This window comes from Microcaecilia unicolor, chromosome 6, assembly GCF_901765095.1.
Source record: "Microcaecilia unicolor chromosome 6, aMicUni1.1, whole genome shotgun sequence".
Classification (NCBI taxonomy): Eukaryota; Metazoa; Chordata; class Amphibia; order Gymnophiona; family Siphonopidae; genus Microcaecilia; species Microcaecilia unicolor.
Genome location: NC_044036.1, coordinates 44058462 through 44082801, shown reverse-complemented (window position 1 = coordinate 44082801; position 24340 = coordinate 44058462). Strand labels below are relative to the sequence as shown.

The following is a 24340-nucleotide window of genomic DNA, read 5'->3' as shown; positions in this document are numbered from 1 at the left end:
TACTGGTCCCCACGTTGCAAAAACGTCCACGCCAATGGCAGGACAATCCCTCCAAGTGCAAAACCTGCACATATACCTCTGCATGTGGAGAAATGTTCTAATAGAGCGCCAAGCTATGTCTCTGAGAAGGGAACCACATTATTCTGTGGAGGAGGCAGCAGAGCTACGGGCCCTCCTGTGCCTCAGGCACAGGAAACAAATAATGAAACTCCACATCACCTGCCCCCACAGGATGTCACCATGAGGGTATGGAGATCTATAAGGAGCAGCGTAGAAAGGGGAATGTGAAGTATTGTCCCCCAGAATCACACCACCACTCATGTGCAAGCACTATACATATTTATTTATTTATTTATTACATTTGTATCCCGCACTTTCTCACTAAAAGCAGGCTCAATGCGGCTTACATAGTAATAGGTAACACAGAATTTAGTTATGTAAAGTAGGAAATTAAGTATAACATAGCAATAGGATGGATGGGTAGGTAGAGACAGGTGATAGAGAGGAAAGTAAGGTGGGAGATAGAGTCTGGGTCTATGTCGTTCTCTCTTCGGTATATGTAAGGTAGATGGGTTCATAAGATTAATCTGGGTCCTTTGGGTAGGCTTGCTTGAATAAATGGGTTTTTAGTGCTTTCCTGAATGGGAGGTGGACATGGATTGCTCGGATAGGTCTAGGGAGAGCGTTCCAGAGTTGGCTGCCACGGAAGGAGAAATGGATCCATATAAGTTTTGCTACTTGCGACCTTTACAGTTGGGGTAGTGCAGGTGGAGGTACATAGGCAGGGTAACATGCACCTGAGGTTCTTTTGTTGTTGCACTACCTGTTATTGCTTTTTCATAAGAAGACCCCAAAAAACTATTGCTGAAATCAGATATAGAGAATATCACCTAATTCCCCCTCCACTTACCATGCAGTGCTTAAAATGAGAGGCAACACATATCTGGAACCCCTTCCCCCTTGCATCCTGACCACGCCTACATACTAGTGGAAACATTGGCAACAGCTCCACTAAAGTACATTGAGCCCCCCCCCCCTCAAGGCACACCGCTTTTGTATAGATACTGTATAATGTAATATTAGTTTTATGCTGGTGTTTGTGGTAGGCCTTCTGAACAGGTCTGTTTTTAGTAGTCTCCCGAAGATGGTTAGGTCTGTGTTGTTTTTACGGCCTTCGGTAGTGCGTTCCATAGCTGCGTGCAGATGTATGAGAAGTTGGCGCATATATGGATTTGTATTTCATCCCTTTACAGTTAGGATAATGGAGATTGAGGAAAGTGCGTGATGATCTTTTTGCGTTCCTACTAGGCAATTCTATAAGATCTGACATGTAGGTTGGGGCTTCTCCGTAGATGATCACGTGGACTAGGGTACAGACTTTGAGTGTGGTGTGTTGTAATTGGGTACTCTGAAGAGGCTGAGAATTGTGGGCATGTTGTTCGTGTTTGTGAGGGGGGTGGATAGTGTTTGGTGTATTAGGGATAGTATGAAAGTTATTAGAATTAGTTTGTTGAAGGATCATTTTGTTGTGTCTGTTTGGGTTTTTTTTTTTTTTTTAAGAGTTTTCTGGGTTTGTGAGGGATGAGTTTAGGTTGTCTTCAGATCATGTGTCTTGTCTGGTTCAGTAGCCTTGATTCCTTAACTCTAGGGTTATTCACTATCAAACAAACAAAGAAAAGGCAGCTTCCTTATACCTGCCTGCCTGTCCTGCTTAGAGGCAGATGTACTTAGCTTTGCTATTTGTGGTTTTTTAAAGAGTGGAAGGTTGATTTGCATTTATGGCAGCGTACTATCTAGAGAGGAGGAGATGAAACTACCTTTTTGCACATGTTCTCCGCTGCTCCTCGTTTCCCTTCCGTTCGCAGGTTTCCTTCGCTGTTCTTGCAGGTCCGGCGAGCGAGTTGGGAGGGTGTGCCTTCTCTGCTCTGCCGTTCCCTGGAGCCACCACTCCGCTCTCCGCCGGTACCTGTTCTCGTTTCGACGCGTGTGTCTCCAAGATTTCGATCTTTACTCTGCTGTTCCCGGATCGACCCCGTCACTCTCAGCCGGTGCCTACTTCATTTCGCCACGCGGGTCTCCTAGGATCAGATCAGCTCCCCGATCTCGGCAGTGGGATGTCTGCCCTGCGTCGGCTCTCCGCAGCTCCTCAGTACCCTTCCTTGGCGGGCGAGTTGGGGGTATGCCGTCTCTGCTCAGCCGTTCTCCCCAGAACCACCCAGCTCCTCTCAACCGGTGCCCGATGGAAAGAGCGATCGGGTTGTAGGTAGGTCTCAGTCCTTTCTGGCTAGGCTTGGTTCACGGTTTTATTGTTCCGTGACCTTTGGGATTCGGCTGTTGTTTTGTTGGGCGTGCCTGCTGCCATCGCTGACTCTCCCCCACCGCCCGATCACGCTTCAAAATGGCCACCAAGACTTACAGGGCAGCTTCCAAGACTTCAGCAGAAGTCGCACGAGGCCGCCTCTGGAAGTCTCGGCGGCCATTTTTAAAGCGCGAACCGGCAGCAGGGGAGAGTCAGCGATGGCAGCAGGCAGGCAACACTGCCTGCCCCGAAGAATTTGATGGCCAAGGCAGGGTCGGTGAGGGACCGGATCCGGAGGGAGGGAGAGCCGGCTCGCCCTTTCTAACAACTGGCTCGCAAGTCCGAGCAAAATTTAACAACCAGCTCTTGCGAGCCGGCTCCAGCACACCACTGCTTCAAGGGGATCTTCTCTAGCTGCCAGGTCTCCAGCTCCTCTCTTCTCTTTCACCACTCAGGCAGGTATAAGGTGGTTAATTAGTGTCTCCACCCCTCTAGGCTCTTCCCCCTAATTTCAGGCAGGACCCAGCCCATAGCCACCTACACCTGTTTCCAGCCCAGGACTCTCCTTGGTCCTAGCAACCTCCACCTGGACATTCCCCTACTGGCTCCCTCTAGTGACTCATCCTGGACATTTTCCCCCATTTCTATGGGAACACCGCCATCTAGTGGCCTACCCGGGATAGGACAGCCCATTATTCTTCACAATGCCCATTTCTTTAAAAAAACAACAACTGCCTTTTACCTGCTGTGGTAAAAGGCGGCCTCGGCGCGCATCAAAAACACACGCCGACACAAGTGCAGTGCCCCTTTTGCCGCAGCTTCATAAAAGGACCCCTTTAAGAGTATCCCTGGGTTGAGTACAAGTGCTGATCTCTGTGAATGTATTTTAGAGTATTACATAGGGCAAATTTTACTCAGGTACAATTACATAAATCCAGGGTTTGATTTCTCCACTGTGTATGAAATGTCAAAGGGCTGATAATCATTGTTACACTTTTTGGGGGATTGTCCGTACATTACAATACTTTTAGAAAGCAGTAGTTCAAATATATGATTACTTATTTAATAAAGTTTATTAGATTTTAAAGGGTAGCGAACATCCAAATTCAATGCAAAATAACAATGTTTTATTAACTTCCATTCCATAAGAGAAACTATATGATAACAGACATTTAACTGGATATAAATTGAATAATGTTGTAGTAGTTAAAAGCTTGATTGAGTGAATATACAACAAGTATACAGATAATGAGGCTTCAATATACTTTAAGGGAAGTTATATGAAAAGACATTAATTGAAAAAAAAAAACAAGGGGGGGGGGGGGGGAGGTGGGAGGAGATTTAGATATTATCCTTAGGTGGCTATTTAGTTGGATTTGATTCCAAGAATTTTGCAAAGCTAACCAAATTTCATGATTAGATATCTGAAAATTACCAGTACTGGCTGTACAATATTTATGAATTTGTAAGACATTATTCCACCACAAATGTATATAAGTTGCGAATTATCCTTCCAATTGAATAGTACATAATTTAAGGGTAATTGCTATCAATGTGTCAAAAAGTTTTGATTTGTAAACATCTAAAGAGTGATCTAATCTCAATGAACCAAAAGATAATCTTTTTAGGAGTCATTATTTCAAGTCAAATTAAATATGGATGAAATAATTTGCCATACTTGGTCCAAATAAATTGGTATGGCATTCCAAGATTAAAATGGAGAAGAGTACCTTGATGTAACTTAAAGTTACAGTAATAGGCTCTCCTGAACGTTTTTGTACAAGTTAGGAGGGAGGGATAAAGGAGCAAGAATGTATTTTGCAATCTTGGACTGTAGCTGAACCCCCTACTTACTGGAACTGGAGGAATCAATTACATTTATTATTGCCCCTGGGAGGTACAGTTAACTAAAGGTTCCCCTAGAAACATGACGGCAGAATAAAGGCCATATGACCCATCCAGTCTGCCCCATCCTCTGTAACCCCTAATTCTTTCCTGTTCCTAAGTGATCCCACATGCTTATCCCATGCGTTTTTAAATTCTGGAACAGTCATCAACTCCACCATCTCCACCCGGGAGGCCATTCCACGCCTCCACACCACCCTTTCTGTGAAATACTTCCTTAAGTTACTCCTAAGCCTATTCCCTCCTTAATTTGTCATATGCCCCCTCACTTCCAGAGCTCTCCTTCATTTGAAAAAGGCTCTCTTCCTGTACATACATGCCCTTGAGATATGCCCTGTACATAATGCCCTAAACACAAACAAAAGTTTCTGGGAATTTGGGACTGTTAAATTCAAAAATTGACTGTGTATGGAGAAGTCTCATTCTAAACACCCTCTGATGGTAGCAATGTGGCTATCTGTTCCCCAACACAGATATCCAACTAATTATATTTGGAAGGTTAGGAGGGGGATGAAGGGGTGGGGTTATGTTGATGTCTTTGGCTAGCTTCAGAACTATAAGAAGCTAAATCCCATCACTATACTGTGTTCCTATAGGGGTGTAATGTGGGTATTGGGTATTCGGGGGGGGGGGGGGGGGAGTGTTAGACAGATTATATGAACTGGTGACAATGCATACAATAACAATCCCAGAAGAAATTGTTATTGTCTTGAACTGGACTTCACAGATTGCAATGTGGTCATTTCTAATTTTGTTCACCAATAAAAATTAGTTAAAACTAAACATAAAAATATAGCATAGTTTCAATATAAAAATAAAAAGTTTTAATTTTCTTTTTTTTTAACTTTGAATTTTTATTGAAATAACATCTCAAAAATAACGAGCCATTGGCTCCAGCACATGACAATGCAACAGAAAAGTTTTAATTTTTAATTGAAACCATCAATCAGAAAATGTACAGGCTAACACTATATTAGATATAGTTAAAAGACTTTAAACTGTGTGTTATTAAGTATAGTGTGGCGAAATGGTGAATTTTCCAGCATATAAATTACAAGAATATTTCATGAAGTGTATTTCTCTAGTTTGGCCAGCAGGTGGTGCGTGTTTATGTTTAAAGCTGTTACAGAGAAATGACTGTTCCTTCTTTAGTTTAACATAGAAAGTAACCTGCAGTGATATGGCCAGGTACTTTTAAAATTTTCTGTTCTGGGCTCTAATTGGCTCAGGAGTTCAAATTCAGCCAGGATGTACTAGCTTTTTCCCCTGTCTCAGTTTGGGAGGGAAGAGAGAAAGATCTATTTGATGAGGCCCTGTGAACAGTTATATTTGATAACCTATGAGCAGCTATATGTCCTGAACTCCCCAGGTACTACTTAGAGAGTAAACAAATGTTTAGATAGTGTTATAATTGATCTATATTTCACTTACCCGTTGTTGTTTGCTGATTACACCTTTTCTGTTCCTTGTTCTAATTTTTCATGACAATAAACATTTTTAGTTTATTGCCTCTGCTTGTCTGGACTGACTAAGAATCCTGGTGGTTTGTGTGTTGTGTATGTGACTGCTTTCTGGCAACTGTGGGACCACTGAGATTGTGGCCCTCAGTATCCTAGAAATCACTGGGGATAATTTGAGAGGGGGAGACTGCTCAGAGGCAGTTGGGACACAGCGGTGGGAGGAGGGTGCTAGTGTAGTGCTGGGGATAGATCCTCTAAGTGGCCACAGGGGTAGCCCCAGGCTAGGTGTTTCGTGACACATATTTGTAAGGTAATAGAGTCTTACACTGTTTCTGACTGGAGAACAGAATGGAAAGCTTACCATCAAACAGCACGCAAATAGTTTTCATAAGGACTGCAGTGTAAAAACCAAAAGTTAAAAATGGTAAAGAAGTACATGATTACTTTTAAAGGTGCAGTGCGCCCACACTCTTCTAAAACATCACCAAAATACAGTACAGTACACTTTAGATTTGGGACAGATTGTTCATTCTGGCTAACCTCAACCTACCACATTTTCACTCAAAGTAAACAGCGTAGACATTAGCTACAGCAAACAAGGAGCCATTTCTCAAAGCATAAGATGAATATGTATCATTCGTAGGATCCCAGATGCATCTGCTTCCAAAACGCATACTTTGGTCACGGAGTTGTCCTATATGGATTAACACGATAATTTTATACCTTGGGATCATCAGGTCTTTCACTCGGGCTTTTATAACCTGCAACAGATAAAAGTTGTTGATTTATTTACTCCTTATATTCTAAACTGTTTGGATATTTTACTTGTACAATTAATGTATAAAGGAGCAGTGCTGTACAGTGCCAATGCTGTGTACTACCAAGTGAATGTCCTCAATTCGATCTCCAAGCCAGATCTTTCATTGCCTGGGCCAGTTGGAGATACAGATCATGCAGAAGCAGCATTTACAGCCCCCAGAGTAGGGTTACTATATTTTGTCCCCCAAAAAGGAGGACACATGCCCCGCCCCCACCACACACCCCGCTCCATCCCCTTTCACGCCCTCGCTCCACCCCCTGTCACATTTTCCCCTCCCCTTGTCACACACCACACCATCCCCCCCTCCCCGTCACCCCCCTCCCCTTACCGTACTACTGCCCAGTGACCTCTTTGGGGCAGGAAAGAGCCCCCTCTTTCCTGCCTGGAGTGCTGCCCTGCATGCATCCTTCCTGTTGATCTTGGTGCCGATTCAAAATGGCCGCCAAGTGTTGACTTCTCGTGAGGTCACTTCAACTCTCGTCGGCCATTTTGAATCGGCGCCAAGATCACCAACAGGAAGGAATGCGTGCAGGGCAGCGCTCCGGGCAGGAAAGAGGGGGCTCTTTCCTGCCCCGAAGGCAGAAGAGGTCACTAGACCACCAGGGCAGTAGTAACTAAGGGGAGGGGAGGCTAGCAATCTGCCCATTTGTCCAGAAATCCGGACAAACGGGCAGATTGGCAAAACCCGCCCGGTTGCCTGGACATGTCCTCAAAAAGAGGACATGTCCAGGTAAATCCGGACATATGGTAACCCTACCCCAGAGGGATGGGAATCACTCAAAGGCCGGAGTCAAGGCCCGTTATTGCAGGCTACCAGAAGGAAGATGGACCGTAAACTGAAGGACTGTCACTGCAAAGGCCAGATTAGGTGTATTAGGGTGGGGATTATAAACAAGGGGAATATTCTCATGTGGTTGAAAATGAAGGTTCACAGTGCCAGCTCTGACTGAGCTGGAGGCGCAAAGGCAGCAGAGAAAAAACTGTCACATGAAAAAAATGGCTGTAAAAATAACAACAAGCAAAGAGAGGCAAATCCCAAATGCATAGGATCAATTGAGGAAGCAGCGGAAGGGAAGTCCACCTAGCAGATGTTAATATATAATATAAAACTTCATTAACGTTAAAAAGTCTTTAAAAAAAATTCCACACCACAGTCCAAAATAGCCACATTCATGTGAGCCACTCCAATTGTTGATCATATTATTAAAAGCTCAATATTTGACTGTAATTGGACTTTTCACATGTTTGAGGCTAGTATCAATCAGCCCCTTCTGTGGTAAGTGCACTTTGTTTTCTTTCTCTTCCTCCCCCTTTTTCTCTCTCATTTTTATGAAGAAATGCATAGATGCACTCATTTCCTACTTTTGTTTTTTTTTTAGGTTTATTTGCTTAGAACCACTGGGTCGGACTAATGGTCCATCTAACCCAGTATCCTGCTTCCAACAGTGGCTAATCCAGGTCACAAGCATAGCAGCCAGTTCTGTGGGTGCTTGAGCACCCCCAATATTGAGAAAATTCCTTGTATATGTCCAGGGAGGGGACTGTACTTGGCAGAAACCCAATTAGTATCAAACCTGGAAAAGGGAAAAAAACCCCAACACTTCCACAACAATTGGTATAATAGAAAAAAGGAGAGAAGTGTGTTAGATGAGCATCAATGGTAGAAAACATATATTGCCTAAATTACATCATAACACATTCAGCATTGAGGCATCATCAATATAAAATATCGGCTATGAGATCTCTTAAAGCCTCAAGCTATTTCACATCTGCAGCACAAATTCTGAAATAATCATCTACCTTCTTAAACTGGAATGCATTTTTTTTAGATTTTTTTGGACTTTTAAAATTAAAATTGAATAATATACTGATTTCAATTTTATTTAAACTTCAATTAAATACAATTCTCTTCTTTTTTTCTATTATAGAAACCCAATTAGTAGCAACATTCCATGTTACCAATCCCGGGACAAGCATTGGCTTCCCCCATGTCCATCTCAATAATATGGTTGAGATCACCAGCCATTATAACAGTAAAATCTGCATTTTCAATTATCACTGTTTGTAAGGACAGGAAAAAAGGAGTTTCACCTACTGAGGGTGCATATATATTCATCAGGGATATATGTCTGTTATCTATTTTAAGATCTACTTTAAGCCACCTGCCACAATCATCTGATTTCTGCGACAGTATTTCCACTTGTAAAGTATTTTTGATTAGGATTGCAATTCTTCCTCTCTTTTTCTTAGCGGGTGATGTGTATACATGCTTAAAACCATATTGTATTAAGTCTATGAGCAGTGGCGTAGGAAGGGGGGGTGGTGGGGTGGTCCGCCCCAGGTGCACGCCGCTGGGGGGTGTCGGTGCCTCGCTGGTTCCTTGCTCTCTCTGCCTCGGAACAGGTTACTTCCTGTTCCGGGGCAGAGAAAGCAAGGAACCAGCAAGGCGCCGACACCCCCCAGCAGCGTGCACTCGGCGGATTGGCCCTCCCGCCCGCCACCGCCTTCCAGGTATGTTCTCGCGGGGGGGGGGGGGGGTTGCGCTACGGAGGGGGGAGGGTGCGTCGCGCTACACCCGGGGGGGGGGGGGGGGGGGGTGCGCAGTGGCGACCCGCCCCGGGTGTCAGCTGCCCTCACGACGCCACTGTCTATGAGAAACAGTATTTTTAGTTATTTATTTGGATTTTGCTCACACCTTTTTCAGTAGTAGCTCAAGGTGAGTTACATTCAGGTACACTGGGTATTTCTCTGTCCCAGGAGGGCTCACAATCTAAGTTTGTACCTGAGGCAATGGAGGGTTAAGTGACTTGCCCAAGATCACAAGGAGCAGCAGTGAGATTTGAACCGGCCACCTCTGGATTTCAAGACTGGTGTTCTAACCACTAGGCTACTCCTTGTATATTCTTGTAAGCATATGATATCTGCTTTTAATCTTCTAAGAGCCTGGAATTTTTCTTTCTTTTAACCAGATGGTTTAGACCGTCAGTGTTCAGAGAATAGTAAGAAACCATGAGAGATCATTAATATAAATAACTATGGGGTAACACACTTAAAGCCACTTCATAAACTGGATACATGCCCCAATTACCTAATAAAATCAGCCCCTCAACGCTTCATAGCAGACCTCACATCACACCTAAACTACATGCTGCAACATGGATTCTTTCCTAAGTACAAAGGCAACATACTACTCACCCCAATACCTAAAGATTCAAAGAAAAAAGGAAATGAAATCACCAACTACCGTCCAGTAGCATCCATCCCTTTGGTAGTCAAACTGCTGGAAAGCATGGTAACCAAACAACTCACTGACTACTTAAACAAATTCTCAGTATTACACGAGTCACAATCAAGATTTCGCTCCAACCACAGAACCAAAACAGTAATAATCACTCTCCTAACCAAATTCAAACAAGAAATTGCAACAGGCAAAAATGTACTCCTGCTACAATTCGACATGTCTAGTGCGTTCGACATGATAAACCATAAAATATTACTAAACATCCTAGAATACTTCGGAATCAGTGGAAAGGTACTTGGATGGATCAAGGGTTTCCTGACCACAAGAACATACCAAGTGATATCAAAATCGAATACATCACCACCATTGGAAACCAGAATGCGGCGTATCCCAAGGTTCACCGCTATCACCGACCCTCTTCAACCTAATGATGACCCCACTAGCCAAATCCCTAGCCAACTATGGCCTGAACCCCTACATCTATGCGACGGTCCGATATAATCCCATCAAACACGATCTAACAGAAATCACAAACAAAATTGAACTCAGCCTGCAAACTCATGAACTCTTGGTGGATGCATTTCACTAAAACTCAACGCAGAAAAAAACACATTGTCTCATCCTCTCATCACATACAACACGAACAAACTCACACTATAAACACCCCAGAATACACTCTTCCTGTCTCAGACAGCCAGAAAATTCTCGGAGTCACAATAGACCGAAACCTCACGCTAGAAAAACAAGCGAAAATTACAACAAAGAAAATGTTCCACTCAATGTGGAAACTCAAACAAGTAAAACCTTTCTTCCCGAGGGAAATATTCCAAAGTCTGGTACAATCATTGGTGCTAAGTCACCTAGACTACTGCAATGCAATATATGCCGGATGCAAAGAACAAATTATTAAGAAACTACAAACTACCCAAAACAATGCAGCCAGACTCATATATGGAAAAACGAGATATGAAAGCGCCAAACCCCTACGTGAAAATGTACATTGGCTCCCAATCAAAGAACGAATTACATTCAAAATCTGCACCCTGGTTCACAAAATCATTCACGGCAAGGTCCTGATCTACATGGCAGAACTCATAGATCTACCAACCAGAAATGCAAAAAGGTCATCACGCACATACCTAAATCTCTACTACCCAAGCTGCAAAGGACTAAAATACAAACCAACTTATGCATCCAGCTTCTCCTACATAAGCACACAACTATGGAACTCACTACCAAACATTATGAAAACAAAGCACAACCTAACAATCTTTCGGAAATTATTAAAAACCAATTTGTTCAAAAAGGCATACCATAATGACCCAACCTAAACACCGGAACCACACAACACAACGAAACTCAAACAAGAATTGGACAAAACGTAACCCTTCCTCCTGACTACCCAATGTACCCCATCACTTATTGATCCTTAATGCAAGTACCACTCTGTATTTCATACCCAATGTACTCTATCACTTATTGATCCTTAATGCAATTATCACTCTGTATTTCTCATACCGGAACTGGCGATCGCCATCATGGTATCATGTAAGTCACATTGAGCCCGCAAATAGGTGGGAAAATGTGGGATACAAATGCAACAAATAAATAAATATAGATAATAGGTAGACTAATCCACTGTAAAAAGAAAAAAATATTAAAATGTATCACTATCCACACTTTAGAAAGCACATACCGAACAAACCGAACACCATAAAAATTTTCCATGGCAGGAGAAAGGGGAAGGTTGATAGAGCAAAGAGTCAGAGTCAATCTCATTTGCATATTGAGAACATAGTATTAAAAGAAGCATATTTCAAAGAACAGCAAAAGTATGTATAGAAGTAGATCAGATAATGATTTCTGGCATATGACAGTCAAAAAGAAGTACTGGAGCAAGCATATGACATTTAGCTCATAATATAACATTCCTTAAATATATACCATTCACATAGATGCACAGTTTTAAAGGAACGAGTTGGAATGATCAACCAGTTAGAGGACCGAATCACAGTCATCCATTTGATAAAGCCGTCGAATCTCTTATAAATTGTAGCATTTGATATGATCCGTGAATTTGTGCGAAGCATTGTTATATGCGACTTTTAATATTGCAGAATTAAATAGGCCATATCGGGCCCCCATTTGTTTTAGTTGCAGCCTTGTGACGAGCAACCGTTTGTGCTTTAAAGCTGTTTCCTTGGCAAAATCGGGGACAACAAAAATTCTCAAACCATTCCGTTTCAAATCCGCCGCAGATTTTACTTTAGAATGGATTTCAATCCCTTGTTGGTGGTGTAGTATTTTAATCAGAAAGGGTCTCGTACCTTTTAAAGTTGCAGGCCTCTGTGCAGGGACTCGATGTGCTCTCTCCAGTCAAACGCCATCTTGAATGACATATTTAGTAATTTTGGTATAAAGTTCTCCATAAAAGGAATTATCCGAATATTGTTTCACTGAGACCGGTTATTAGAATCTTCCAAGACCACTCTGAGTTTTTCAAGTAGGTCATGGTCTTTCTTATAATATTGCATATCATCCTCCATGCACAAAATTCTCTCTTCCACCTTAGCAACTCTGTCAGTGCATAATTTGAGCTGCCAATTGACTTCTGTTATTTCCAATCTAATGGCAGCAAGGCTAGACATATTTCCTATATCATTAGTTTGATCGCACTGAGTTCCAACATGAGTGGTTCCAGCAGGTTACAGCGTTCAATGATCTGCGCCATTTTGACTGGTGTCAGGCAGTCTTGTTTCAATCGTTTACAGCTGGAACCTGAAGGCAGGGGAGCTTTGTTTCTACAATTATGGTTAGTAGACATATCATATAAGTAAGTTAGAAGTTTTTGTGCCAGATATGTAGTTGATAAAATGGTGTTTTACTATGCAGGTTGAGGGATCTCTTTCCCTAGGCAGCCATCTTCCAGCATGTCCAGGCTCCGCCCACAACGTATTTATGCTTTTATGTGGTAAATAAATTTTGGACTTTTAATATCATTAATGTGCTGGTTTGGTGCCTATTATGTGGCCTGGCATTAAATATCCAAATCTAATTTAGCTAGTGATGGTCAGTGTTTAAAGAAAAACAGACCACCACCAGCTGAAACTGATAATTAAAGAGGCAAAATTAGAAAGGAAGTTGGTTTACAGCTAATTAATGGAAGTCTCATTAAACAACTGGCACTAGAAGTAGGATACAGCATCTAAGATTATTACAAGCCTCAGATTTTCAACATGACCAGATCAAAATGAATTGTAGCTCAAACTCTTATCATAAGTATTTGGTAAATTCTAAAGTCAAAGTTAAGTGGAGGTAATGTAATTAAAGCTACTAATCCTTGAACAATTCCAATCATCATATATTCTGCTGGAATTGTAAAGTAAACACAAGAGGATTTGGACAATTTTGATCAAAGAACCAGGAAATTGATCATGTTAATCATGCCCTACACCCATGAAATGACATATATAGATTATATACAAGTTATACCAAGCATCAAAGGCTTGTTAAAAGTGAATCAAACTGCAGAAGAAAAAAAAGGCATAAATGACTATCAAACATACAAACGGCAAGTGACCGACTCACCTGCAAATGTGCAGTAGAGTCGGAACGCTGAGAGTGTAGAAGTCCAAGCCCCGCCTCCACCAGCAGTACAGCCCAATAGGGAGGAGGGCTTGGACATGGGCGTGGAAATCGGAGGAGGAGGGAGCAGGGAGGGAAGGAGGGGGCGGAACTGAGGGAAACAGACTCTGGGGGGAGGGCAGGGGAGAGAGCAGAGTTGGTGGACGGGGGGAGGCCATCGGAAAACAAAAAACTAGCCCGTTGTTACGGGCTTAATGGCTAGTATTATAAGAAGCAGAGCGTCCATCTCAATTGAAGTTTGCAATGAAAATGTGCTGAAAACATCAGAGTAAGTATTCAGCTGGTGGTGGTCAGTAATATTTTTGCTCCCAACAGCTTTACATATTCAATGCCGGGCCATGTCCAGTCACTGGCATGAAATAATCAGGTCTGTGTGGCTGGCCGGCACTTAACCAGTTAAGCGCCAAAAATAAGACTGCTATTTATGTGATCCTATTTGGTGAGGGGTCCTTCTACCAAGCTGCTGTAAAAAGGGCCCTGCGGTTGCAGCGGGGGGTCATTTTTCCCCACACACCAGGGCCTTTTTTACCACAGCAGGTAAAAAGCCTCCCCCCCACCGCAAATGGCCATACAGTAAGATTATTTTTACTGTGTGGCCATGCAGGGGGGGAGGGGGGAATTCACCACCACTCACTGAGGTGGCGGTAAGGGCTCCCGCAGTAACCAGAATTACCACCCGGTTAGTGACGCACTAGAAATTTAGGAATATTTTCCGTCACACTGGAAATGGTGCACCCTCGAGCCAGAACTATCGCACATCAACCCTTTCATAAAAGCACTAAGTATTGGCACTTGATTGGTTAAGTCCCGATTCCTCCCCAAATCTGCCCCTAGATCACCCATTGAATAGCCAGTTTCGGCTTAGGTGGAGTCTCGCCTGTCCAGTTAAATTGTTTTGAATATTGACCCCATCAGAGCTGAAAACAGAATATAAAAAGAAGAAACAGAATTGCAGGTTCAACCACTGGAAAGACAAGCCATGGCACAGCCGATACATAAAAGATATTGATGAAAAATGTGGCAAAAACCTATTTTGGCAATGACTGAAAATTGGAGCATTAAAAAAAAGTAGAAGGAATGATCTTAGCAGCTCAAGAACCAGCGTTACAAACAAATACTATGAAAGCTAAGACTAAAAGAAAATTTCAAATAGCAGCAAATGCTAATTATGGAAAGCCAAAGATGCAGACCATCTAAAAGTGCTTTTAGCAAAATAGCCCAAATTAACTATAATCAGCACCATTAGAGCTCTTGGAACAATCCCAACTGGACTTCCAAAACACTTGTTTAATGCTAAATTTAAAAGACGGAGTTTCATCAATTTGCAATAACTAGGGCTGTACTGAATACTCAAATTCGATTTGATTTGGTCCTGAATAGTGCCCCGAATGCATTATTCAGCCGAATAGTGATTTAACTTTTAATACGAATAACCTGGAGGCATATTTTCAAAGCACTTTGGGAGGCTAAGTTCCATAGGTTTCTATGGAACTTTGGGAGGCTAAGTGCTTTGAAAATGAGCCTTCTGGTCTCTTAAGTTCTAAATCCTACTAAAATAAACACTTGCTTATTATAACACTCTGTTTAATACATTTGTGCGAGACATTGTTGAAGGGCAAGAAGGAACAGTTTGCCTTTTTGCAGACACCCAACAGAGTGGATTCCATGGAGGGAGTAGAAACCATGAGAAGGGATCTCAAAACATTAGAAGAATGCCATAATTAACCTCCTCAGAAACCCTAACGCACCAAACCCTCCCCACAAATATCTAAGTTAAACGCTTTAAATAAAAAGATTTAATGCAACTTTAAATTTAAATTTCATGCCCCACAAGCCTTGCACCATCTGCCGCTGGAAATGCACTCCCCAGCCCTTAAGGCTACCATCTGTTGTGACCACGATCCATTCCAGAGCCTCAAGGCTCATTTCTTTCTCCAGATTTCTTCTCTAAAACCACCATTCCAGGCTCTTTTTTGCTTCCCCTCTCCCCTCAGAACGAGTTGTACATACAGCTCGATTGTTTGGAAAAACAAGCAAACATGCTGGCCACAACCAGCAAAATTTGCATGGGGGATCCTGTACATCCTGTTACCAGCATATCTTCTAAGAAGACATCTTATATTGCAGGAAGGACTGTGGAAGACAGGAGAGCTAGACTGAATCCTGAGATTGATGACTTCTTATTCATCCACAGATTAAAAAATCATAACAGTGCTTCACGGGGCATATTTCTCTCCACTAGGGCATATAGAACGGGTTATATTTTGTACCCTTGGACAGTTTAAAAGGGTTCATTAGGATTCCTTGGGGTAGTAGAACTTAGCTATGGTTGGGGCTGAAAGTTGTAGAGGGTGGTGGTGAGAAAGGTTATTATAGTTGCTCACTGTTGTTTTTGTTTTCTATTTGTAATTTATACACAACAGTTGCACAGTATATTGTTCCTTTTTATACTTTTTATTAAAGATTTAAATATAAAATCATAATTGTTTGAGGCTTCTGCAGTTGAGGACAGAGCCCATGGGGACGGGGACAGAACCTGCGGGGATGGAGCAGGGACGGAGACAGGGCCTGCAGGGATGGGGCGGGATGGTGACGGAGAGAACCCACGGGGATGGGGTGGGGACGGAGACAGAACTCATGGGGACGGGGGCAAACTTTGTCCCCATGTCATTCTCTAGAAGGAACCTCTGATACGCCATTCAAACAGGGATACAGAAATATGCTTCCATGAGATCTAAGAATGTCAGAAACTCCCCCTTTCAGACTCTCACAATGACCAAGTGAAACATCTCCATGCAAAGCTTGGGGATTCTTATTAACTCTTTTGAGGTCCAGAATCAGCCAAAAGATACCTTCCTTCTTGGGGACTATGAAATATATCAAGTACCTCACTTGACCACATTTGCTGGATTTAAGCCAGCCTCTGCAGAGTCTACCTGATTTGCTGCTGCCTTTAGCTGATACTGGGCTATGCTAATATTCTATAACGGAACCTAGACGCCTAGGCCTCAGAGTGCCCTTATGTCATATATTACTATAGGCTGTTTAAACAGGGATGCTATTCATTTTTCCCCCGTTTTCTCCATCTATTTCATTCATAAAATAAATCTCTATGAACTCGATAAGTGTTAGTTCTAAATAGTTAGGCTGTAGGTAGCATTGATAACAAATTTCAAATAACACAAAGTTGACTTCTATATCTAGAGGCTACATACTAAACCTTTTTGAGATGAATTTGGAATCGGGTTACAATAATAATTCATAACACATTCATATGCTTCACTTGACTTCTCACCTCTGAGATGGTTTTAGTCATCTGTCTGCACAGTTCTGCTTCATACTTTTCTTCTTGAAGATAACTGGTAAGCACTTCTTTCAGTATATTATTTACTGTGGTAACTGGAAAGCGTTTTGTAGGGCCTGTTACATATATAGATATTAAATATTTTTAATATATTAAAGGGATTGCTATGCAACAAATTGACATTTTATTGGATTAATCAAACTCAATGGATTTTGGGGGAAAAAAATGCGGGTCACTAACACCAATTATGTCGGTGTTAGCAGTGATTAGACATGGGAAAAGAGGAGGTGCCAAGTGCAAACTGAAAGGAGATTTTGTATGCTGTTCAACCCAAGAGGGTAAGTACAAAGGGTAAGTACAACTGGATAAGCTCTACAGGAGGCAGCTGGGTTGCATCCTTGGCACAGTGGATGGGAATAACTGGGCAGACTGGATGGTCCATTTAGAGAGGTGGGTGCTAAGTTGCAGTAAAAATTTAATTTTACTAGAACTTAATTTGCTGCCGCTCTCACTAACTTGCCATAAATAGGTATCACAGGTTAGTAACTAACTACCCTCATCAAATGAATAACGCAATTTGCGTTCTACATTGTAAGCTGGCATTATTTAACCTCCCCGGGAGCGCTAGGTTGCTAATGTACAGCCTGATGCTCCTGGGCAGCCATTTAAAGAAGCTGGTGTAAAAAAAAACAATTCCCTCCATGCCCTAATTCTTCCCCTTCACAGATGCTCATAACACTCCCCCCCCCCCCCCCCACCGCACGAGACACCCTTCCCCCAGCACCTACCATGGATAGCCCTGATGTTTACTGTGGGGGTGGGGGGGAGCATAGGAGTGCATGCTCCTTATTTGACAATTTGAAACAATGGTAGTGCCTTGAGAATACTGCTAGGGGCTGATCAGTGCCATTTTGATGCTGGTAGTTTAGGGGTTAAGAGCAACTGGGCCTTGCTCTTGTGTCCTCCTGCTAGACAACAGGAATAGCCCTGCTAAATGCTTGGAAATGGGGGGGGGGGGGGGGGGGGGGACATGTTGCATATTATATGCATTACACCCTTGAAACAGTGGCCTAGGAGCATTAGGTCACAGATTAGTGGCCTGATGCATTCACAGAGGAAACATAATGTCAGTTCAAAATTGGTGTTATTTATCCAGGAATAACAAACTTGTGAAGTTAAATGCAAGTTGCATTATTTAACTTATATAATAATGAGATGCTCTGCATGCATTTTCATTTCATTTTTATGTAGCTTGTGTTGCAGTAAAATGACACATGTTAAGGCAAAACAACATGATTTTACCACTTAACATGATTTATTTGGCAAATATCATAAGTTATACTTTTAATGCATGTTAGTAAACACCCTTAATATTTTTCTGCCTTGATCTACATTGTTACTAAATTATTGGGCCAATCAAAAGAAGTTATATATTCGCTAGTGGCTGATAAACATACAACTTCTCTCTTTGTATGTTTTAGAAACTTATATGGACAGTATGAGGTCAATAAGCTGACTATATGGCTTGACACTAGTCATATGAGAAGGTGCTGGATTTGGGATAAAGTCAGGATAGGCCAAAAAATTATCTGAGTAGTGACAATATCCAGCCACTATCATCTTTAACTGCAGTCCTAAACCGAATAAATAATGCCAACATGGTATCCCTATTTTCAGTTCTAGTACCTATGTAGATAGAAGCGTATAAAGTGTTTGGGAGAATGTGTAAGAATGTGTAGACCAGATTCTTGGACGGTCCGGAAACCACAATTTTTTGAGATCTGGATTCTTGGGTGGTCTGGATTTCTGGCATTCAAAATTTTTTGAACTTGTACTGTAATTATACAATAATCCATGCAGAAAATAAAACCTGTACGTACCATTAAAAACCATGCACTCGATTTTCAAATGGCACAGACATTCAGTGCTGTGCCAGAAGTCTAAGTGCTGCCTGACTTTCATTTTCATCAGAGCTGCACATATAAAACTAGGTGAACACAACAGTATGTACCTAGTTTTATACACTTGGAAAAATGGGCGTGGCAAGGATTCTGTTCCAGAGGTGGAGCCCACTATGCGCCTACTCTAAATGTACAGGCACAGATATTAAGTGCCCATACATTCACCCCCAGGTTCTATATATGGCGTTTAGAATTGCACATGCAAATTTGGGCATGTACCTCATTTACGCATACAATTTAATTGAGTAATTTATTATTTATTTATTACATTTGTACCCCGCGCTTTCCCACACATAGCAGGCTCAATGCGGCTTACATAGTAACAAGTAAAAAGAATTACAAAGTCTTTAAGAAGATTAATACAAATTGTAGTAAACGTAGTAATAATGGAGCTAACGGATAAGTAAATTGAGCATAGGAGGGATTGAGTGTAGAAGGGAATGAAAATGGGGAAGGATGGAGAGGAAAAGATAGGGGGTGAGCATAAGGAGAATGGGAGAGATGGAACAATCATCGGGACAGAATCATGTGGGTGGGCTTTAATTAAGTTGGATCATTGGGGTGAGCCAAGAATAAGATAATGACCTTGGTATCCTAAAAAATGAGTGGCTATGTGGGATGGATTTAGGGTAGGGAAAAAGTTTAGATACTCAGAAATAATTTTTAGCATTAGATGCCTACCTTAGATTCTTAAAGAGGCCATTTTAGAAAGTTTTTTTTTTGCATATAAAGGCTTTTACATGCATAAAACATCTAAACACGCTAGTATAAGCACACTGAGATGTCTAGTAATATGCATGCAGTGTGCAGACTAGGGAGCATCAGAAAATGGAGCTGCACTGGCATCGCCATGACCTCGGGAGAACAGTAGATAGACCTCCCTTTGGTCTGAATGATGATGTTGAGTAGACTAGTTTTAAATGACATTTTTGACATGATTTTTGGACTGAATTTTGATCAATTAAGTGACATCTTAACAGAGAATCAGCCTATCCTTCATTATTGTTTTAATAAATATAATCTATTTGCCTTAACACTTGGTTAGAGCTTCAGTTGTTTTAAACGTTTTAGAGAGAGTAATAAAGTTGATTGAACAGATGAAATCGGCAGTGCAGCTCTTTAAAATGGCATCGAGAGAGTATAAAACCTTGGTAGTAATGTGAGTTTAGAAGGAAGACGCAGAAATATTAGCGCACTGACCCTGAAACAGTCTTTTCCAAACTTATACAGTCAGGCATATGATAGCGGCTCAGGGCCAGATGCACTAAACCTAACGAGCCAATAACGAGCCATTAACGAGCAAGTAGTAAACCCTGGCATGCACTAAAAGCCATTTTACGACGACGGTAGCAGCTAACGAAAACGGAATGCTGATGAGCAAATTGTGTAGAAACCCTACTGTAATGAGATGCACTAAGCTTTTCTGATTGCCTTAATGCTGGAAACTCTAACAAGAGGTCTGTACCTCTCGTTGGGGCTGCGCTGAATTGAAAACTGATGAAAAACCGCTATAAAAGTCATTCGCCCCCCCCCCCCCGCAATAATAAAAACAAAAGTGCAGTTGAGGCTGGCCATCAAAAAAAGCCGTCCGTTTTCGCTGTCATTCACCTCCGCAATAATAAAAAACATCTTTTTTGGCCGTGCTTCACTCAGCTGAGAGACCTGGAAGTCTCTGAGCCAATCACAGCGCTGGCTGTACATGTACACTGAGAATGTTAACACCTCTTGTTTACTAAGCTGCGCTAGCGGCTGTCTGTGCGTGGCTTAGTAAACAGGGGGGTAAGTGAGAGTGATTTTACAGCATATATAAAAAAAAAACATCAAAAATAGCAATCACACATGGGACTGGTGATTGAAATAAGGAGCAGTTGTCAAACAGCTGAAATTTGAAGCTCCATTTTCTAATGGTCTCTATCCAAATTACACATAAGGGAACAAATTCTAAAAATAGCAGGTTATATTGGATGTCTTCAGATATATCCTCCAGGTTTTTTATTTTTTATTTTTAGGAAAATATCCTATTTTTCTTTTAAATGTCTATAACCAACACACCTACCCACCTAATGAGAGAAACCATCTCTGGCCAGCTATAGCGAGGAGCACTGCATACAAGGTGGGCAGTGATATTTTGTGCTGTTTATAATTTTTTAAGGAGTGAAATTTTAATTTGTTCTCAGATATAAAGGAATATTACTGCATAAATAAGGTGCAAGATAATTGAAGGCTGCTAGGGGCCCTTTTACAAAGGCTTGCTGAAAAATGGCCTGCAGTAGTGTAGATGCGTGTTTTGGACTCACACAGAATAATTTTTCAGTGTATCTATAAAAAATGCCTTTTTAAAACTTTTGCCGAAAGTGGACGTGCACCAAAATGAAAATTGCCACGCATCCATTTTGGGTCTGAGACCTTACCGCCAGCCATTGACCTAGCAGTAAAGTCTCACACGGTAACCGGGCGGTGATGACCTACGTGCATCCAATACGCACGTCCAAAAATAAAACTTTTTCAGACGCACGTATCAGACATGCACCAAAAATGAAATTACCGCAAGAGCCATGCAGTATCCTGGCGGTAACTGCATTTTGGCGCGTGCTGGGCGCACATAGACACTTATGGGGCTTGGTTGGGAGGCAGGGATAGTGCTGGGCAGACTTATACGGACTGTGCCCTAAAAAGGACAGGTACAAATCAAGGTAAGGTATACACAAAAAGTAGCACATATGAGTTTATCTTGTTGGGCAGACTGGATGGACCGTGCAGGTCTTTTTCTGCCGTCATCTACTATGGTACTATGTTACTATGTAATGGTTAGTGTAGTGGGTTGTTGACCTGGGGAACTGGGTTCAATTCCCTCTGCAGCTCCGTGTGACCCTTGGCAAGTCACTTAACCCTCCACTGCCTCAGGTACAATGTACAACTTAGATTGTGAGCTCACTAGGGACAGACCCAGTACCTGTCAAATGAAAACTGTAAAAACGCTTAGGTCTAAGGGTATATAAATACTGAAATGAATGAATGAATGAATGAAATACTTGTATAAGGGAATACTAAGGTCAATTCTTTGTTTTTTTTACCACAGCTTAGTAAAAGGGCCCCTTGGTTTGATCTCCTTTATAAAATAAGCGTAAATTGGCACAATAATCACGTATTTTATGACACTCTGTTATAAAGTTCCCCTTAAATCTAGTAAATGGACACCAGGCTGGGCTGACTTCTAAGTCTGACCGAAAATGCACGCATACATTTTGATGCTGCTTTTAACTTCTAACCCCTATTCAATGTCTGTTTTATCATGCCCACCTTAGTAATTCCCTTATCCCTTATTTGTTCTGTTTGTCTGTCCTGATTAGACTGTAAACTCTGTTGAGCAGCAAGGACTGTCTCATGTTCAAGTGTTCAGCACTGTGTACGTCTAGTATTTATTTATTTTTTGTCTATTAGATTGTAAGCTCTTTGAGCAGGGACTGTCTTTCTTTTATGTTTGTGCAGCGCTGCGTATGCCTTGTAGCGCTATAGAAATGCTAAATAGTAGTAGTAGTAGAGCTATAGAAATGACAACTAGTAGTAAAATAAGTTTTTAAATTTAGGGGATCAGCTTTTTAAAATATAAGCCTCTAAAAATCTGTTGATGTTTAGAAAAAATGTTGAGGCCTTTTTATTCCCAGTGGATTAAATGGTAGGAATGATGTGGTATAATATTTCTAATGTTATCAGTTTATGTTAATAGCTTTCTAAATAGGGGGAGTAAATTTGGTTCTATTTTTCTTTTTATTGTAAACTGTCTAGATTGACTTTTGCTAGAGGTGGTGGTATATAAAATCATATAATTAAATAACCCGCATAGAATTCTGCTACAAGTGACGTCTCCTTATACAGTGCAGAATTCTGGGCTTTCCTAGAGCTGCAAACATAGTACATATCTGAGTTATGTTTTATAGTTTGAATTTTCATTCTAAAACACAGGGAACAGGACACATTTCTTACCCAGCTGATAAGTATTTTCCATCGGCACTATGATGTCATCATTGTGGCCAGGTTCTTCCACATATGACACTGTACTTATAAAGCTGAAAAGTAATGAAAACATGGAAGTATGTATGTAGACTGCTGTAACAAAAATTTGCAACAACTTTTCTCTCAGTTTATAAGATGCCTGGAAAGCACCCTTTTCAGATTGTTATGTATGACATCATTATAAATACATATTCACAGAAGGAATGAGAAAACCAATACATGTGTTAAATGTTTTTACAACAGAAAGAAACGTCACTTGTTTTAGCTATGTCAATCTTTTTAAAGTCATTCTTAGAAGTTGGAAAACAGTGGAAATGAATTACTCCTAAATACATGTACTACAGGCTATTAGAGTACAATGAAAAATTAACTAGTAAAAGTCTTTGAAGAAATATTTACTTTTCTCTAGGTCCTGTAGTGTCCTGTTTGCTTAGCGCTCCTTGTCATTACAATATGGCATGGGGCAGCAGGTGCTACCCTAAAAGACTGAAATATGGATCAATTATAACACTAACTGTGTGTTTACGTTCTAAAAAGTACCTGGGAAGATCAAGACATATAGCTGCTCACGAGTTATCAAATGTAACTGTCTACAGGGCCTTAGCAAAGAGATCTGTCTCTCTCTTCTTTCTGGCTGAGACTGGAGCAAAAGCCAGTATTCTCCAAATGAAAATGAGCTCCTGGGCTAATCAGATGGCCCAGAACAAGAACATTTCAAAAATATACTGCTTCTTGCTTCCTGTTTGTGTGCTAAAACTAAAGAAAAGAATATTCCTTTCTCCGTAACAGCTTTATAGCAAAGAAAAACCACCTGCTGGCCAAATAGAGAAATACACTTCAGAACATAAATTCATGCAGGAAAATATCCAATACATTTTACAGGCTTAAAACACAGTTTCTTCACAGGGGTGCTATGGAGAGGTATGAGAGGAAAACAATGGGTCTAAAGTGGGTGACAGAGAGAGAAGAAATTAGGCTAAAAGGATGGTACAAGAGGGGCAAAAGGAGATGGTTAGAAGGTAAGGAATAGAAGAATGGCCTGCAGGCAGGGGACAGAAGGAGAGACACAGATGGAGTTGGGGCTGGTGAGGGGATGAAAGGCTGTGGAAGGTAGATGATGATGAGTACAGAGGATGAACATGGACGACTAGGGAGTGGGAGAAAGACAGAGGGGGTATAGGTACAATGGGAGTGCTGAAGAGGGGGTAAGAGAAGGATATGGGAAAAGCCGAAGGCCTGGGTTCCCCATATCACCAAAGCCACCACCACATGTTGAAGAGAAAGGCCTTCCCCTCCTCTCTCCACTGTACTAAGCCTGGGAAGACCTGGCAGGAAACAACCCCCCTTAAAATCAAGCCTCAGGCTTTGACAAAGCACCATCGCCAACTGCCGGATGATGGGACTGAGACCCAATGCAGCTAGTTCCCATGTTGCATACTGCAGGCCCATCACAATCTTCCACCCCATTGCACCTTCATGACTCCTCCAGGCCACACTGGGGCGGGTTGCAAGACTACTCCTGCGGTCCAACTCACCTCCATGGGAGCAAAGGGGAGGATATGGTCACATCATTGCGCTGCTTCTGGCCATGGGACCCACTCAAAAAGAGGAGCCTCTCTTTGGTGCACCACTCCCGGCATGCTCAGAAAAGAAGGGGGAGGGGGAGAGAGCAGCCCTGGAGCTCCCTCGTG

At 41.8% G+C, this 24340-nt stretch overlaps 1 protein-coding gene across 1 annotated transcript in view; it reads right to left on the bottom strand.

Moving 5' to 3' along the window:
- Window positions 1–5887: 5887 nt before the first annotated feature.
- The window catches only part of TCTEX1D1 (Tctex1 domain containing 1), a 32289-nt gene continuing 13836 nt past the window's right edge, over window positions 5888–24340 (bottom strand). Inside the window, exons 3-5 of the mRNA XM_030206073.1 lie at window positions 22620–22702; window positions 16666–16790; window positions 5888–6425 (exon numbers count right to left, since the gene is read on the bottom strand). Coding sequence (XP_030061933.1) covers window positions 6222–6425; window positions 16666–16790; window positions 22620–22702 — 412 coding nt within the window. The 3' untranslated portion in view covers window positions 5888–6221. The remainder of the gene's footprint in view (window positions 6426–16665; window positions 16791–22619; window positions 22703–24340) is intronic.